The sequence below is a fragment of the Columba livia genome, chromosome Z, assembly GCF_036013475.1.
Source record: "Columba livia isolate bColLiv1 breed racing homer chromosome Z, bColLiv1.pat.W.v2, whole genome shotgun sequence".
NCBI lineage: Eukaryota > Metazoa > Chordata > Aves > Columbiformes > Columbidae > Columba > Columba livia.
The window spans coordinates 64,350,258-64,367,134 of record NC_088642.1 but is presented as its reverse complement, the minus strand read 5'-3'; the positions used below and the strand labels follow the sequence as shown (position 1 = coordinate 64,367,134).

The 16,877-nt window shown below is 38.8% G+C and overlaps 1 protein-coding gene across 11 annotated transcripts in view; it reads right to left on the bottom strand.

The window, feature by feature from the left end:
• Nucleotides 1-6,041: 6,041 nt before the first annotated feature.
• CCDC171 (coiled-coil domain containing 171) overlaps nt 6,042-16,877 on the bottom strand; it is a 156,552-nt gene continuing 145,716 nt past the window's right edge. For 10 of the 11 annotated variants that reach the window (XM_021288814.2, XM_021288812.2, XM_065046161.1 and 7 more), the window contains one exon: nt 6,042-6,332. Coding sequence is in view for 8 of the 11 variants with exons in the window: in XM_021288812.2 (XP_021144487.2) it covers nt 6,114-6,332 (219 nt within the window). In the remaining 3 variants the exon portion in view is untranslated. Of the gene's footprint in view, nt 6,357-16,877 lie in introns of all 11 variants that reach the window. The other variant, XM_021288815.2, reaches the window with a different exon arrangement.

The following is a 16,877-nucleotide window of genomic DNA, read 5'->3' as shown; positions in this document are numbered from 1 at the left end:
CTCCTGCTGAGCATTCCTTGGAAACAATTTAGTTTTCAGACACTTCTTTGTATTTTTCTTTGTCCTTGTTCCATTTTATTCATCAGTCACTGGGCACCAGAAACGGCAGACAAAGATTCAGTTTCATGTGCATTGCTGAATGACTGGTTCATTTTTCTTTTAACATTAGCATTGAACTACAACACATAAAATTATATAAACTGCACAAAATCCCTACATGATGCTCCCCATGACAGCAAGCGGATCCATGTTAGCATGACAAAGAGTATGTCACCTTCCATCTCCCATTGGTATTGAAGGATGATTTGCAGAGACCTAATTGAAAGCCAAGTCTACATCTACAAAATTGAAATCACAGTAGAGGTAGGGAACCTATCAGAGAATGTAATTGTACCAGTTTTAATTGCAAAATACTTAACATGTAAAGGGGTTAAATAATTTAGTCTTAATACATGTGAAGATCACTACAGATTCCAGTCTTTCAGGTGAATATTCAGCAAAGAGGAAACAAGACAAATACTTTCCAAATAAATACTGAGGAACATTTTCAGGCCATACAGAGGACATGATGTGAAATGATTATCTAAAAAGGATCAGATTATAAAGACCAAAGTGAGGCCAAGTTAGGCAAAATCTAGCAATGTCAAACTGGGCAAGATGAAAGTTGAAAAAGACAGGAAAGAATCACAGAATTACAGAACAGTTGGGGTTGGAAGGAACCTCTGGAGATCATCTAGTCCAACCCACCTGCTAAAGCAGGTTCACCAGAACAGATCACAAAGAAATGTGTCCAGGCAGGTTTTGAATGTCTCCAGAGAAGGAGACTCCACAGCCTCTCTGGGCAGCCTGTTCCAGTGCTCTGACACCCTCAAGATAAAGAAGCTTCTCCTCATAGTCAGATGGAAATATTCTAAAATATTCATTTTGTGAGACTGGATTTCAAGGTCAATCAAAAAACGGATGGAGAGGGTAACACTGAGTAAGCTTAGTGTTCATCATCAGCAATGGAAGAGAGATGCTCTTCACATAAAGATTTGTTCCAAATTGCAATACCATCATGGGCTTCTTGAGTTTTATTAATGAGAGAATAATCCAACAACAACAAAAAACATGAGGAGAAAAATGCTACTAAAGCAATTTTGTAACGCAAAAGAAAGTTAAATAATTTTAGGAGCTAAGCTATACCAGTGGACATGCCGATTTATATAAAACTTAAAGTCTTGTAAAACCTTTCAAGTATAGGATGACAGCAGTATTATCAGATGCTGTTGTAAGTGATTGAATTATCAAATGGACTGAACTGAGAAACAGGTTATACAAAATATTGTGTTTGACATCATCCAGAGTTTTAGCAATGTTTGGGAATTTTTAGAGCTCCTTACACAGCAGAACAGCCCACTGTTGGGTAAGGAAATACGGACTGGACACATGGACAGTAAGTCCATTTCAAAACCGTCTGAACTGATGGGCTCAGTGTTATGATCAGTGGCACTAAGTCCAGCTGGAGGCCAGTCACTAGTGGCGTACTCCAGGGGTCAATACTGGGGCCAATACTGTTTAATAACTTAATTAATAACCTTGACATTGCAACTCAGGGCATACTCCACTGATAATAGAAAGCAGGGAGTAGTTGATAGTCCAGAAGGATTTGTTGACATCCAGATGGACTTTGACAGGCTGGAAAAATGGGCTGACAGGAACTTCATGAAGTTCAAAAAAAAGAGAAGCAAGTAATCTGATTGGAGTGGAATAACATCATGCACCAGGACAGGCTAGGGGCCCAAGACTGACTGGGGACCAAGTGGCTGGGAAGCAACTTAGTAGAAAAGTACCTGGAGGTCCTCACAGGCTCCATACCGACCAGGAGGCAGCTATGTGCCCTTGAGGCAAAGCCTTCTTGGGCTGCATCGGGAAGAGAGCTTCCAGTATGATGAGGGAGGTGATTCTTCCCCTCTATTCAGCACTGGTGGTGCCATATCTGGAGTAATGGCTCCAGTCCTGAGCTCCCTAGTACAACAGAGATATGGACATACTGTGGTGAGTCCAGTGAAGGGTCACAAAGATGACAAATAAAATGACCCCTATCACACGAGGAGAGGCTGAGAGTGCTGTGATTTTTTTAGCCTGTTCAAGAAAATGGTCAGGGAGATCTTATCAATGTGTACAAATACCTGCAAGGAAGATGGAGCCACACTATTTTCGGTGGTGCTGGTGACAGGACAAGAGGCAATGGGCACAAACTGAAACAGATGGAATTCTATAAAACACCTTTACTTTGAGGGTGACTGAACACCGTAACAGGTTGTCAAGAGAGAATCCATCCTTGCAGATATTCAAGCATGACACAATGCTCAGCAACCTGTTGCAACTGACCATGTTCTGAGTAGAGTCACTGCAGTACATGATCTCCTGATGTACTTTCGAAACTCAGCTGCCCTGGATTAACTTGATAAAGGCATTCCAGGTTTTTTCCAGCAATGGAAGAGACTCTCAAAATTGTATATCAAACTTTACTGGCAGTAAAGCTTGTGCTGAATTGACAAATATGTGAGGGAGACAGGGAACTGAAAAGCCTTCTGGTGTAGTAGTTATTGCTTAGAGTATGTGAAGTGATAATACAGTCAGCCCAATAACCAAACCCTTCCCTGAGAACTATACACAGACGTGCATACAGGCACACACACAATTTTTACTAACAGTTGCAAAGTTCCCATTGCAGGGAAGAAATCCTTTATTTTACAGTCTGTTTTCAGAAATGAGTTGCTTGGTGGGAAAATAAATTAATATGAATTTTGAGACTGGTCAGAAGACAGATCTGTGACCTATTATTTGTTATGCCACATTTCAAAAACATGGAGAATATTCTAGCCCCACCAAATATGGGCTTCCCTCTAAGGAAACTGTTTGGTTGTTCTCATGGAACAGTGCTGATGATGGAGCTGAGGTTATCCAAGTAGAAGCAGTCTTCTCGAAATCCCAGGCTCAAACTATGCAAAGTTCTGAAATTAAGGATCAAGGTCTCAAGCTCTGAAATTTTCAAAGCAAGCCAGAGAGAGCAGATGGCATAAAACAGTCAGGATGCTCTTTTGGCAGCTACTGTTACTGAACTGTGTTGTCACATTCTACACAAGCATAATTTTTATTGTGTCCCCAAAATGGGAAAGAAATGCTTTGGTGGGATGGTTTGTAAACCACTAACAGAGCATCTTGCCAGCTGGATTTCTTCTGTTCATTTGGAATTTATCACAAATTTTGATTGATCAAATGGCTGGAAAAGCAATACGGGAGTATTTGACTAACGATGATCCAGTCTACTACCCAAGAACTTCTTCACAGTATGAGAAAGAGAAGCTTTCCTTTACAAAAGGGACATCTGACATTCAAACAAGAGAGATTTCAAGGTCTCTTCAAAGTGGATGGGTTTAAGAAAAATAGTCTGTAACTCACAGTTGGTCAATATTTAAACAGAGTAAATCAGGTAGATTTCCTCCTTTCAGTGAAAACATACAAGCTAGTTCTTGTAAGAAATGATAGCTCATTAGATTATTCCTAGTAACTACACTCAGTTTGCCATTGCAATGACCCCTGCGAAATAACAAGAACCTACGCTTAGAGCAGTAACTGGTGTAACTGAAGATTAGTCCTAGTCTCAATAAGATACTGACTTTGAAAGAAAAACAGATTTCTGAAAGAAAACCTTCTTCCACCCCTACATGCACAATACCACATGTACTGGCAATGATGGGAAAAGGACAAATATGCTGAAAATTTTCTTCAGTAGTTTGAGGTCATGTAGCAAAGAACAGGTACTTTCTTCCTCGAACTATAGAGTACCATGAGAATACATTTTAAAAAGTAAAGCACATAAATGCTTCTGTACATAGTAGAGATAAAAATGCTCAGTAAAATCTATTATTTCATTCTCCATACAAATATAACTGATCTTTGACATTATATTTCGGAGAGCAGAATACAGTGCTTGCGGTGGACTTACCAGGAATAGTCGCTGTCAGGAAAGAGAGGAGCCAAGATTTTGGAGAGAAATGACACTTCTTTCTTCAGTAGTCAAGACTAAGTACCTCATCATAAAGATGTGTTCTTCCTCTGTCAGCAAACTCTTACATATGGGAGTTTTGCAGGATTTATTATTTGTTTTTGCACGGCTCTGTACTAGTGTACATACACACATGCCCACCACGGCTGTGAGCAATGGACTTGCACAACAGGGGAATACCTGAAAACTTGATGCCAACTTTGATTAAAGTTCTTCTGTTGTAAATTTGGTATTTATTTTAGCTTTTCTGGTACTTGAAAACAAGGGTATTTGGAAAACGTCGGTCATTATAAGTGGTGTATTATCTACGCAAATATTGTTTTCCATCCAAAATGGAATTTCAGTAGTAGCCACAAGGCTTTAAACTCAAATCCTACATTTGACATATTAGAACATGGCTTCAAACTCATTTTCACTGGGGGCCAAATCAGCCTTGCAGTTGCCTTGAAAGGGACTATATTAATGTAACTACTCCTACTTTTATACAGTCCTAAAATGACATTCAGCCATTTGAAGGCAACCGCGAGGCTGATGTGGCCCCTCCGTGAAAACGAGTTTGACACCCCTGTATTAGAAGAAATTACAAATTCCATAATGCCTAATATTATTTTTCTAATGTATCGCTGACCCATAATGAGAAATAATCTATTATATAGATTTTGCATTCAATCTTTTTGTCAAAAACTACATAGCACATCAAAAGTTAATAGCACTGGGGAGTTCAGTGATTAATATGAAAACAAATGGTATATTACAAATTTTCCTTTGTTCTTCATTCACAATCAGGAAACTGCAAGGATTTAACCTTTAAGGGTTAAAGAGTTTAATCAATGTCAATGTCTGATCTTCTGAAGGCGATAAAGAACAGTCTGTCTAGCGATACCCAACAGAACATCACTTTGTCAAGCCACAAAGCACCCAAAAGCTTGTCAAGTAAGTTACCAGAAACCTCTTTGTGGTTAGAACTCAGCTCCTTCCTGCTTGACCTATTATTTGATATTTGACCACTTGGTTGCAAGACACTTGCTCTTTCCAGCTGAAATGTCACTGGGGCATCTTGTCAGCTCCCCGACATCTCGGCCTGACATACAATTTTACTTTTGTGTGCTACAAGGCAGAAAATGCAGGGCAATGGCCTTGCTTTAAATTCTGTCAGCATCAAAGATGGGCGTCACTCTTGGGTCCTACCAACAACAACAAAAAAGGAGTCTATTTGAAGGTCAAAACAGCCATTACTTTAAAGTCTTTCAGCTTAAACTAAATATATTACCTGCAACACTGGTTTGGGAACTGTCCTTATAAAGTACATAAACATATCATCAGAAATCCTCCCTGCACAATTGTTCTTCTTTCTTATGAAATGCAGACTTGATAAAAGGGTGAGTTTTCAGCGCCTGCAGGGACCAGATTCAGCAGTTAACTTAACTTGTTCAAATAGGCAAGTGGTATCATGTAGCTTTACAAGGAGCAACCTGACCTTCTCACATTGACCAGCAGTGACATTATTGTGCAGGAAGAGAAGCAGTCACATCATTTCTGTTTTGCACAACCTGCTTAAAGTTTGCAACTAAATGCTTGTCTTCAGTTGAGCTGACAAGAGAAAAGAGGGGGCTCAGTGAACCATGGCAGGGCTGCCATGAAATGACAGGAATCATTGGCATACATTTCAAATAGCTCTCTCAATCCTATTAAAGTATTGCAGTCCTGCTTTAAAATAGACAAGTATGAAACAACTTTGATAGATAGAGACTAAAATGGCTTATTGATTTTTTTTTTTTTTAAGACTGAGGAAAATTACCCAAAATGTGTCATTCTTTAACATTTAGAAATACATTACATAAAAAATGAACAACTGCAATAAATAAAAGTTAAAAATATAACTGTTTCAGTATGCGAAGAATGAGAAGCGCAGAAATGTGAACATATGAGTGCACATTTTCATAAAAAAGTAAAATTAATGTCAAAAAATACATACGCTGAACTACAATTCAAAGGTAGCAACAAAATTGCACTTTAATTGCATCATTTTACATTTATGCAATTTTTTCCTTCTAAAAGATTATTGATACAAAGAATCTGAAAATCCATTTTCCATTGTTCTTTTGGGACTGGAAGTGACATTTAGGCTGAAGGAACAGACTGAAGACTGAGAACTGCCTCCATTGTGCTTAAAACTGCAGGATGTGTCAGGTTCAGCTTGCAATGCCAAAAAATCTGGGATACAACTCTGGTCAGGCTGAATTCCTAGCTTGAAGTCATGGTGATGTTTGAATTCCATCTTGAAAACAAAACAAAAAAGAACCTACAATTACTGTTAAACAAGTGAGAAAAATAATTTCATTATGCCTTTCCCAAAGGTATGTATATGAAGTATTTGCATATTTGATTCTTGTTTCAAACACTTATTTAAAATACATGGTACCTGAATATATGTATTAATCTTTAATAAGCAGGAACAGAGGATATTAGCAAGAGTATTCTGCACTAGTAAGTGTTAGGAAACAATACCCTACTTTCTTTGAAGTGCTACAAAGACTTACAGAAAATTTTTGCCCCTCTTCATTATAATCTCTCGGGTGTGGGTTTTTATAATCAAGTAAACAAAATACAGTCTCCCTGTCACTGTTATTAGGAAAAATATGTCATGCTAACCATGGAAGGTATTAATTTACTTTTAAATATATTTTACCATCAATTGAAATCAAACACTTAATACTCTTCAAATGTTAGCCTTTTAGAAGATGTCCAGATAATACAGCCTGAATGTATGTTGATGGGGAACATGATTCATATTTCAATGAGTCTTGACATTCAAACAGTTATAAAGGTTATACTAGCTAAAATCCAACATTAAATAACTTCTAGCACCAAAATATTTTGCGTGCTACTTGAAAGATTATGGATAATATCAGTATGTCAGCATGAATATTTTTTTCAAATCCTAAATAAAGACGCTCTGTATTCCTTTAAATAGCCATTATAATAAACAAACAATAAAACACAATATCATGTTGCTCTTCTGCCCTTTACCAAGGTATTTTACGCAATGCATTATACAGCTGTAGAAGTAAAAATCAATTGTTTCCTCAGGTCGTAAAATATGTGAAAACTTCACATGCAAAGCATAATAATGGAAAAGACAAACTTTAAGACACTGAAAGACTGTTACAGTATATTTGAGGTTTTAAACACTCTCCCTTCACCATTTCAGGAAGAGCGTATATGTAAACACACATGCACGCAGAAGCAGAAGTGCATATATGGAGAGGCACAGATTCCAATACACACAGATATTGAGAGAGAGGCAAAAGGGTGTATGTATATTCATATTTCAAGAAATCCAGACTCAGTCATATTTATAAAGACACATCCACGAAAGACTTCCCTTTCCTCTGTTACTATCACTGGAGAAAAATCGATGGTTGCCTCTAACACTTACTGCAACAGTTCCCTTTGATATGGATGCTTTTGATTTCCTGATTCACCATAATCCATATTATAGCCACTGTAAACAGCTAAGTTATGAGTTAGACCTTCATTAAGAACCCATACAATAGCAAATTTAGATGACTACTTCAAGTAGATAGTTAAAAATGAGGTAGTGTCCTGATTTTTTCAAAACTATGGTGGTGATGAGGATGAGATAATCAGCACAATTGGCAAGTACAATCCATAACACTAGTTTTTCAGTCCTTCTGGGCTCAACATTATGCAGAATGGAAACTGCTAAAAAGCCAAAGTACACATGAGATATACTGCATTTATATCAGCACCTCTGAGAGGAGACCTCAATGAAGGTATCCACCCATTACCCAAATAGCATTCTGTTACTTGTACACTTTAATCAGCCGACTACATAGCCAAATTTCTCTCTAAAATAGGAGTCATTCATAAAAATATATATTATGACAAATTGAAATAAGCACATAACTTGTGATGTTCTAGAAATCTTCTGTGTGTAAAAAGGAAGGGAAGGGAAGGGAAGGGAAGGGAAGGGAAGGGAAGGGAAGGGAAGGGAAGGGAAGGGAAGGGAAGGGAAGGGAAGGGAAGGGAAGGGAAGGGAAGGGAAGGGAAGGGAAGGGAAGGGAAGGGAAGGGAAGGGAAGGGAAGGGAAGGGAAGGGAAGGGAAGGGAAGGGAAGGGAAGGGAAGGGAAGGGAAGGGAAGGGAAGGGAAGGGAAAGGAAGGGAAGGGAAGGGAAAGGAAGGGAAGGGAAGGGAAGAAAAGGGAAGAAAAGAGAAGAAAAGAGAAGAAAAGAGAAGAAAAGAAAAGAAAAGAAAAGAAAAGAAAAGAAAAGAAAAGAAAAGAAAAGAAAAGAAAAGAAAAGAAAAGAAAAGAAAAGAAAAGAAAAGAAAAGAAAAGAAAAGAAAAGAAAAGAAAAGAAAAGAAAAGAAAAGAAAAGAAAAGAAAAGAAAAGAAAAGAAAAGAAAAGAAAAGAAAAGAAAAGAAAAGAAAAGAAAAGAAAAGAAAAGAAAAGAAAAGAAAAGAAAAGAAAAGAAAAGAAAAGAAAAGAAAAGAAAAGAAAAGAAAAGAAAAGAAAAGAAAAGAAAAGAAAAGAAAAGAAAAGAAAAGAAAAGAAAAGAAAAGAAAAGAAAAGAAAAGAAAAATAAATAAGATATAAGCTATAAATAGGTTTCACTCTGGATAAAAAATATTGAAGACAAATTTCAACATCTTGCTTTGTACTGTTTTCAACGTCTCAATTAACCAGCATATCACAATAAGTACAATTAAACTCGCATATTAACTGTTTTTCTGGATGTAGTGAGAGTTGTCTTGAAGAATATGGCATCAAACTCCCAGTAAGGAGATAAGAAATCAGATTTCCTTCAAGAGTTGAAAAAAAAATGTATGAAACTTAATGACTGGCAGCAAGTCAATAGACTATGTTACAGTAAAAGCTTCACTGTTGGGGAAAAAAAGCCCCGTTTTAGTTATACAGATCCAGTGCCACACTTCTTACAAAGAACAGAATACTATTCATTGAATAGAAGCGAAATCAGATCTAATAGCAATGCGACTGATGTAAAAAAATACCTTGGCTGTAACTCACAAAAACTGTTTTGATCCAATAACATATACACTCATGATGAATAAGAAAGCAGGATTCTATAGACTAGTAGAAAAAATACTCAGAACTGTTCTAACACTCCTTGTTTGAACATATACCTCTACGTAGGAATTTTAAAAGCAGTTATAATTTCCCCAACAGACCTCTTTCAACATTATTGCATTTAGACACCTTTCTAAAACATGTATTACATTTTAAAACTCAAATGACTGTGCCAGAGCTGTGACGATAATCCATCATATAAATACACATTTAGGTAATTTTTAAAAGTGGAATTCTGTATCTTAAATAAGGTGTCTGTTCAGGTAAACCTTTAGTGTAGCACTTTTATTTACCCAATAAGCTGTAAACGATTTCATCCAAACTGCTACACTTCATTAGGTAAATATATATTTAGGATACAATACGTCTAGCAAAAATATGCTTTCAAAATATTTATGTAATACAGTGATTGGTCATGTCCTATGGCCATTTTTTAAAGTTTGACAGCCTAACTTTAAAAAACATGTTTTCCCAAAGAGCTAAGTATGAAAGGTTAGTCTATATTAAGGAATAATTGCTTTATAAACTATAGTTAACTCAAGTAATTTTTTAGTATTGGACATGGAAAAAGATTTCTAAAACTATTATTCTCTACAGTTTTTCTTCTGTGACTAACCTATGATCCCATTTAGATCTAGTTTACAGGTTGTCTCATGATACATGAGCTGTTGCACCGAAGTTAAAACTGATTTATAGTGGGTTCTTTTATTATGTATGATATTGTGAGGAAATATAACACCATCATGTATCACACCCTTATATATGCTCTTATTGCAATGTAACCCTACTCTAAAGCATCATGTTGTGACCAAAGACACCCCATTTCTCTTTTGTATATCAATACTTGTGGAATAATACTCACAGTTAGACACTTGGAATTATAAGACTAGGTACTTGTTCCGACAGTGGAGCAAATAGACAACTGAATAAAGAAATTCACTTTTAGAAGTATATTGTTTATCTTCAATTGTAGGAGTAAAATCTGTAACCAGAGCTGAAGCCACGAGTCAGTCAGAATGGTTTCAGACTTCGAAGTCTACACAAGGATAATTTTACTTGACCACAATTTTCACTATAATACAACACTACAACTTTTCAATTGCCGTTTATTATTTGTTTGTTACAACAATAACTCCTTCCAATTTGGGGATTTGCCACCCCTAATTTTAGTCACTTTAAACTGTTTTCAAACATACAGTTTCAAAACACAGCAGCCCAAACTTCTCTTCCACTTTCTTACGACATGTGGCATTCTATATTATAAAAATATCAGAGTAATAAAAAGTGATAAGGTTTTTGTGAGTTAAGGCTTCTGTGTTGTGAATAACAAGCTTGCATATATGGCTTTGACTGACATAAGAAAGTAATGAAACTGCTTACAATCAGAACAGAAAATTACTAAGTAAGGGATGAAATAAAAGGGCAGAAAGCATAATACTGAAGTTACAACATAATACAAAGACTCAGTTATGGGTTTCCCTGTGTGATGATGCAGATGCAGTAATAAGTAAGGTGTCATATCTCAAGGTCAATTAAAGTAAATTGTTGAATTACAAGGCCAAAGGGTGATGTGGAAATCACCAGATTACAGGATGCTTAGTTGTGTGAGGATGCCTGACAGCAAACAGAAGCGCAGAGAGAGGAGCAATCTGCAGTTTCTTCTGAATTTCAGCAATCCCTACAATTTCTGGAAAGGCCATAGTCCTTCAAGAGTGGGAAAAATGTGAGGTAAGCACAGACACGAAGAGTGACGGGGGAAACAGTCAATATATTTCTACACAATTGATTTCTGATACTGATTCCTCTCACCCCAGCTCTAGAACATACACAGACACAGTAATACCAGCAGACAGCAAACCAAATGGTCAATAATGTTCTTTCCAGCTTCTCCCACCTATACTATCCTTGTAGCTTGCACCCTTTCACTGTAGCAATATCAGTTCCAGTAAGTGTTAAATAATCAGCCACTGTCTTTGATAACCATTTTGCAGCACTTCTGTGGAAAACCTATTTCCCTATAGAAAAAGATGCACCTCTTCAGATCATTCACAAACTCCTCAGATTGCTATTCCAAAAACTGAGCTGCCTTTTGCCAGACAATGCCAATGGACTTTGAGTACGCTACTCATTCTTCTTCTGTTAAAAGTAGCTCCAAGAGACATTTCTCACTCTCAGTGAAATAAATAAAACATCAGACTGATGAAAATGCTAGAAACTGGTGCTTAAAATGGGAAGTATTATTAGTGGGTGACAGTGCAATACAGTGCTAGTTAACAAACTTTTTCGAAGCAACAGGAATGTAAGCTGGCCGAAACTGTAAAGTTAGCTTCCCAGGTCAATGGTTTTGCAATTTGGTATGCTGAGGAAGTAAGACTAAATTGGTGCCCTGACATAAAGTAGGAAAACAGTAACATTCGGTAAATTCTAATTGTCAGCACTCCTGCCTGGATTCTGCAAACAATTTGCTATCAGAGAATAATTCTATGGGCTGCCAACTCATTACATATTAAGTCAGAAAGGTAGACACACAACATACTTTGGGTGCTGCTAGCCAACAATACTAATGGCTTTTTTCATTATCAAAGAATTCCCCTTCCACTTTCAGGAGTTTTAAACAAGCATTTGAATCAAAATATCTGGAAACTTTTTTTTTTTTCCTGCTTTTCTAATGCTTTTGCATTTAATGCATTCAGTGAAAACACGCTCAAGAGGCTCAGTTAAAAGCAACTAAAATAAAGATTTCATAACATTGTATTTGTTTTTCTAAAAGAAAATCTTATTTTATTCAAATATACTTAAACCTGATACGTTCAAAGAATGCACAGAATTGGATGGGTTATCACACCAGATGAACACCTTAGCTTCAATGTTTGGTTGGCTTAAAGACATGTAATTTGGTTTTACATTGCTAATTTATGATTTCTAAATATTTTTGCCAAAATCCACCATACAGCCTGTACAGTAAGCTTCTCTTCCAGATGCTTCATTGGAATACACACAGAACGGACTGCTTCTACCAGGCCCAAGATCAGAGCATCCCGACACGTAGGAAGTCAAGGAAGGGAGCCAGGAGACCTGCGTGGTTAAACAGGGAACTGCTGGCAAAGCTCAAGTGGAAGAGGAGAGTTTACAGATCATGGAATGAGGGGCTGGCCACTTGGGGAGAATATAAAGCTGTTGTCAGAGGGTGTAGGGAGGCAACTAGGAAAGCTAAGGCCTCCTTAGAATTAAACCTTGCAAGAGGGGTCAATGACAACAAATACATAGCAGATTAACACTAGAGGCAATGTAGGCCCGCTGATGAGTGGGGTGGGTGCCCTGGTGACAGAAGATACAGAGAAGGCAGAGGTACTGAACACCTTCTGTGTCTCTGTCTACTCTGCCGGAAGCTGTCCTGAGGAGCCCCGTACCGCTGAGGCCCCAGAGGAAGTCATGACAATGGAGGAGTTTGCTTTGGTTGATGAGGATTGGGTTAGGGAAAATTAGGCAATCTGGACATCCATAAATCCATGGGTCTGGATGGGATGCACCCGTGGGTGCTGAGGGAGCTGACTGAGGTCATTGCTGGACCACTCTCCATCATCTTTGCCAAGTCTTGGGAAACGGGAGAGGTGCCTGAGGACTGGAGGAAAGCAAATGTTACTCCAGTCTTCAAAAAGGGCAAGAAGGAGGACCTGGGTAACTATATACTGGTCAGCCTCACCTCCATCCCTGGGAAACTGATGGAATGACTTATCCTTGGTGCCATCTCAAGGCATATCAAGGATAAGAAGGTCATTAGGTGCAGTCAACATGGCTTCACCAAGGGGAAGTCATGCTTAACCAGCCTCATAGCCTTTTATGAGGACATAACAAGGTGGATAGATGATGGCAAAGCAGTGGATGTGGTCTGTCTTGATTTCAGTAAAGCATTTGACACAGTCTCCCACTGCATCCTTACAGCTAAACTGAGGAAGTGTGATCTGGACAATCGGGTAGTGAGGTGGACTGTGAACTGGCTGAAGAAAAGAAGCCAGAGAGTCGTGGTCAATGGGGCAGAGTCTAGTTGGAGGCCTGTATCTAGTGGAGTGCCTCAAGGGTCAGTACTGGGACCAGTACTATTCAATATATTCATCAGTGACTTGGATATGGGAATAGAGTGCACTGTCAGCAAGTTTGCTGATGACACTAAGCTGGGAAGAGTGGCTGACACGCCAGAAGGCTGTGCTGCCATCCAGTGAGACCTGGACAGGCTGGAGAGTTGGGTGGGGAAAAATCTAATGAAATTTAACAATGGCAAGTGTAGAGTCCTGCATCTGGGCAGGAACAACCCCAGGTTCCAGTACAAGTTGAGAAACAACCTGTTAGAGAGCAGTGTAGGGGAAAGGGACATGGGGGTCCTGGTGGACAGCAGGATGAGCATGAGCCAGCACTGTGCCCTTGTGGCCAAGAAGGCCAATGGCATCCTGGGGTGTCTTAGAATGGGGGCGGTTAGTAGGTCGAGGTCCTCCTTCCCCTCTACTCTGCCCTGGTGAGACCCACACCTGGAATATTGTGCCCAGTTCTGGGCCCCTCAGTTCAAGAAGGACAGGGAACTGCTCGAGAGAGTACAGTGGAGGACAATGAAGATGATTCAGGGAGCAGAACATCTCCCTTATGAGCAAAGGCTGAGGGAGCTGGGTCTCTTTAGCTTGAGGAAGAGGAGACTGAGGGGTGACCTTACTAATGTTTACAAATATGTAAAAGGTGAGTGTCATGAGGCTGGAGCCAGGCTCTTCTCAGTAACAACCAATGACAGGACAAAGGGTAATGGATACAAACTGGAACACAGGAGGTTCCATTTAAATATGAGAAGAAACTTCTTCACAGTGAGGGTGACAGAGCACTGGAACAGGCTGCCCAAGGGGGTTGTGGAGTCTCCTTCTCTGGAGACATTCAAAACCCACCTGGACACATTCCTGTGTAACCTCATCTAGATGTTCCTGCTCCAGCAGGGGGACTGGACTAGATGATCTTTCGAGGTCCCTTCCAATCTCTAATATTTTGTGATGTTCAGGTGAAATCCTCTGCACTCCACTAATAACACCAAAACATTAGGCAAAATATGTACTGCATTATTTACATGGTGAAATGCTCAGTCTGTATTGATTTCAATCCAAGTTTCCAAATTCTTCAGTACTTTTTGCCCGTGCTGTCGACCATTGTCCTTCCACTTTCCTAATAATAGAAGCAAATTTTATTTATATTCTATCTGAGTCGCTAACACAAATAACCATTGGTTTATCTTGTCCTGCATGTTGCAAACAACACTGGAAAGTGCACCGTACTCTTAGTAAACTGTTGTGACACCTCTCCATGTTTTGCATCAGTGTATACCATTGTCACTATCTTTACCTGGCACACCTCTTGCTTCCAAGAAAGCCCTTCTGGTTATGTTGGTTTACCCACAGCTTTATATTGCCTGAGGTCTGTATTTCTGTCTCTCATGGTTCCCTCTCAGCTTTTTGCTTCTTTCTAGCAAGAGGAGAAGATGACTAAAAACAGAGACTAAAACACTCAAAACACCATGCTGAGGCACAAGAGGCTCCTGAAGCCGTCTTTCCCACTTTGCCTTTTCTTCTGCCAGTGCTAGTGGGAAAACACTCTCTATCCAACTACTTAAAGTGTCAAACTTCACGTTCTCTTGAGAAATGTATTCAGTCATCAGCTAAATTTCTAGACAGTGTGACTGTCTGACGTAAGCCTTCAAAGTTTCATCTGAGTTGCATGTACACTGCAGCTTTCGCAGAAAAAGGGAAAAAGTGTATTTACATTCATTTTGCCAAACATTAGCATCTTCTGTCCAATCATTTGAATGCAGAAGTGTTAGGAGAAAACAGCTTAGAGAACAAGGGTTGACACATACAGTGTGAAATCTTAAGGTGCTTGAATGCAATGAGGGAGAAAGTGAGACAGAACCACATTTCATCTCCCTAACTGTGCTATAGTCCACACGAACTTTGTGACAGGTCTCTGTCTCTCAGCCACACTTGACTAGCTTCTGCTGACATTCAGCTGTCAGACAGCAAGCCTTTACCATGCCCCTAACATGCTCTACAGCTTCACCCAATTAACTCGCTTTCACTTGACACTGCAGCAAAAAGCTTCATAATAGGTGGTCAAGGTGCATGGTGTCTGCTTGCCCTCTAACTACTCACGCACAGCAAAATGCTTAGCTTTTTTTTTTGTCTGCTTGCTCTGAACTACTGCAACTACAATTTAGGCATTCTGCTACTAAACAGGACAAGGACAGCAGACATTTGACAGTGCTGCGTTAATCTGTTTTGCCAAAGACTAGTTTTAATGCAGAACCCTAGAGCTAATCATCATTTTGGCAAAAAATAAATTACACTGATTCAGTAAAATCCTTTAGTCACTTTCTCATTAATAAAGATATACAGTATCAGCAATATGGATACAAGGAGGAAAGAGGGAAAAAGTAATTATTTCTAACAGTTACACTTAACAACATAGAGGAGAAAGGTCTAGGAACAATGAAAGTGTCTTTATGATTCAGCTTTCTTGCATTAAAAAAAAATCTTTAGCCATTCAGAAGATTTATTTTTGCTAAGCATTTCTGCAAAATATGCAATATTTTTGAGGAATGATATTCAGAAAGAAAAGCCTATGTAGCTACCAAAACAAATGAACTATTAAAAAAACGGAAATCGACATTTTACAATTCTTCTAATAGTTTATATGAAAATTAGAACAAAGATGGAACTCACTGTTACTTTGTAGACAGATGCCTTGAGAATACTCCAGGTTGCTCACTACTTCTCTCAAGTATATTTGTATTAAATATGCAGAGTAGGTCAGAAAAGGCCCTTGAAAATCCAATACGCAGTAAGTAATGGTGACGTTCAAGCACTCTTAGCTGAAGAGGCGTGCTGTTAGCCAGGGCTGGAGCAGTCTGGCTGAGCACTGGTGTCGGGGCAGTGGAGTTAGGAGAGTCACCGTAACACATGCCTTCTGGTGGCCTTATTCTGGCCAAACACCTGATCTCCAGCAACACAAGACTCAGAAGACTATCCACGAAGCCCTTTCAGATTCTGGTGTTTGGTACACTACAGGAAGTTCAGATAAGCTATGAAACCTATTTGCTTTCCCAGTATATCTACAGGGACAAGTCAACTTGAAGCTCTCTCTGAGACAGAGTGAAAGGGTATTTTTTCACGAAGAAATCTGATTTTCATGAAGAGAAGCAAACATCCAGTTTGTAGAAAGTGGAAGCTCAAGAGAAGCCATAAGCATGACGGGAGGAAAACAAAAATAAAAAAAAGAAAGAAGAAATATAGTGACTGAGGCGTGAAGCAGACATCTCTCTCAACAGGAACTTATGGCAAGGGCATGGCACCAACTTATCTTTACGAATGGTGGTGAAAAGAAGCAAGTCAAAGACTTGGAACTCGTACAACTCTGGCAGAGGCTGCTGATGCAGAAATGAGTAGTTTTGCAGCAATGAAAAAAAATGCAGCGAACAACTCACTCAGATTTCAAGTAGGAAAATGGAATTACTCAGACTTAAAATGAAGTGCCAGGGACACACAAGGCCTTTTAGTGGAGAATATTATTCAGAACTCTCCAAAGAACTTCAAGTGAGCAAAAAGTGATTTTGGTCCACTTGACTGCGAGACTATAATCTGGTGGTGTTCATAATCCTGAAGTGAGAAGAAAAATGCTAATCTTATGAA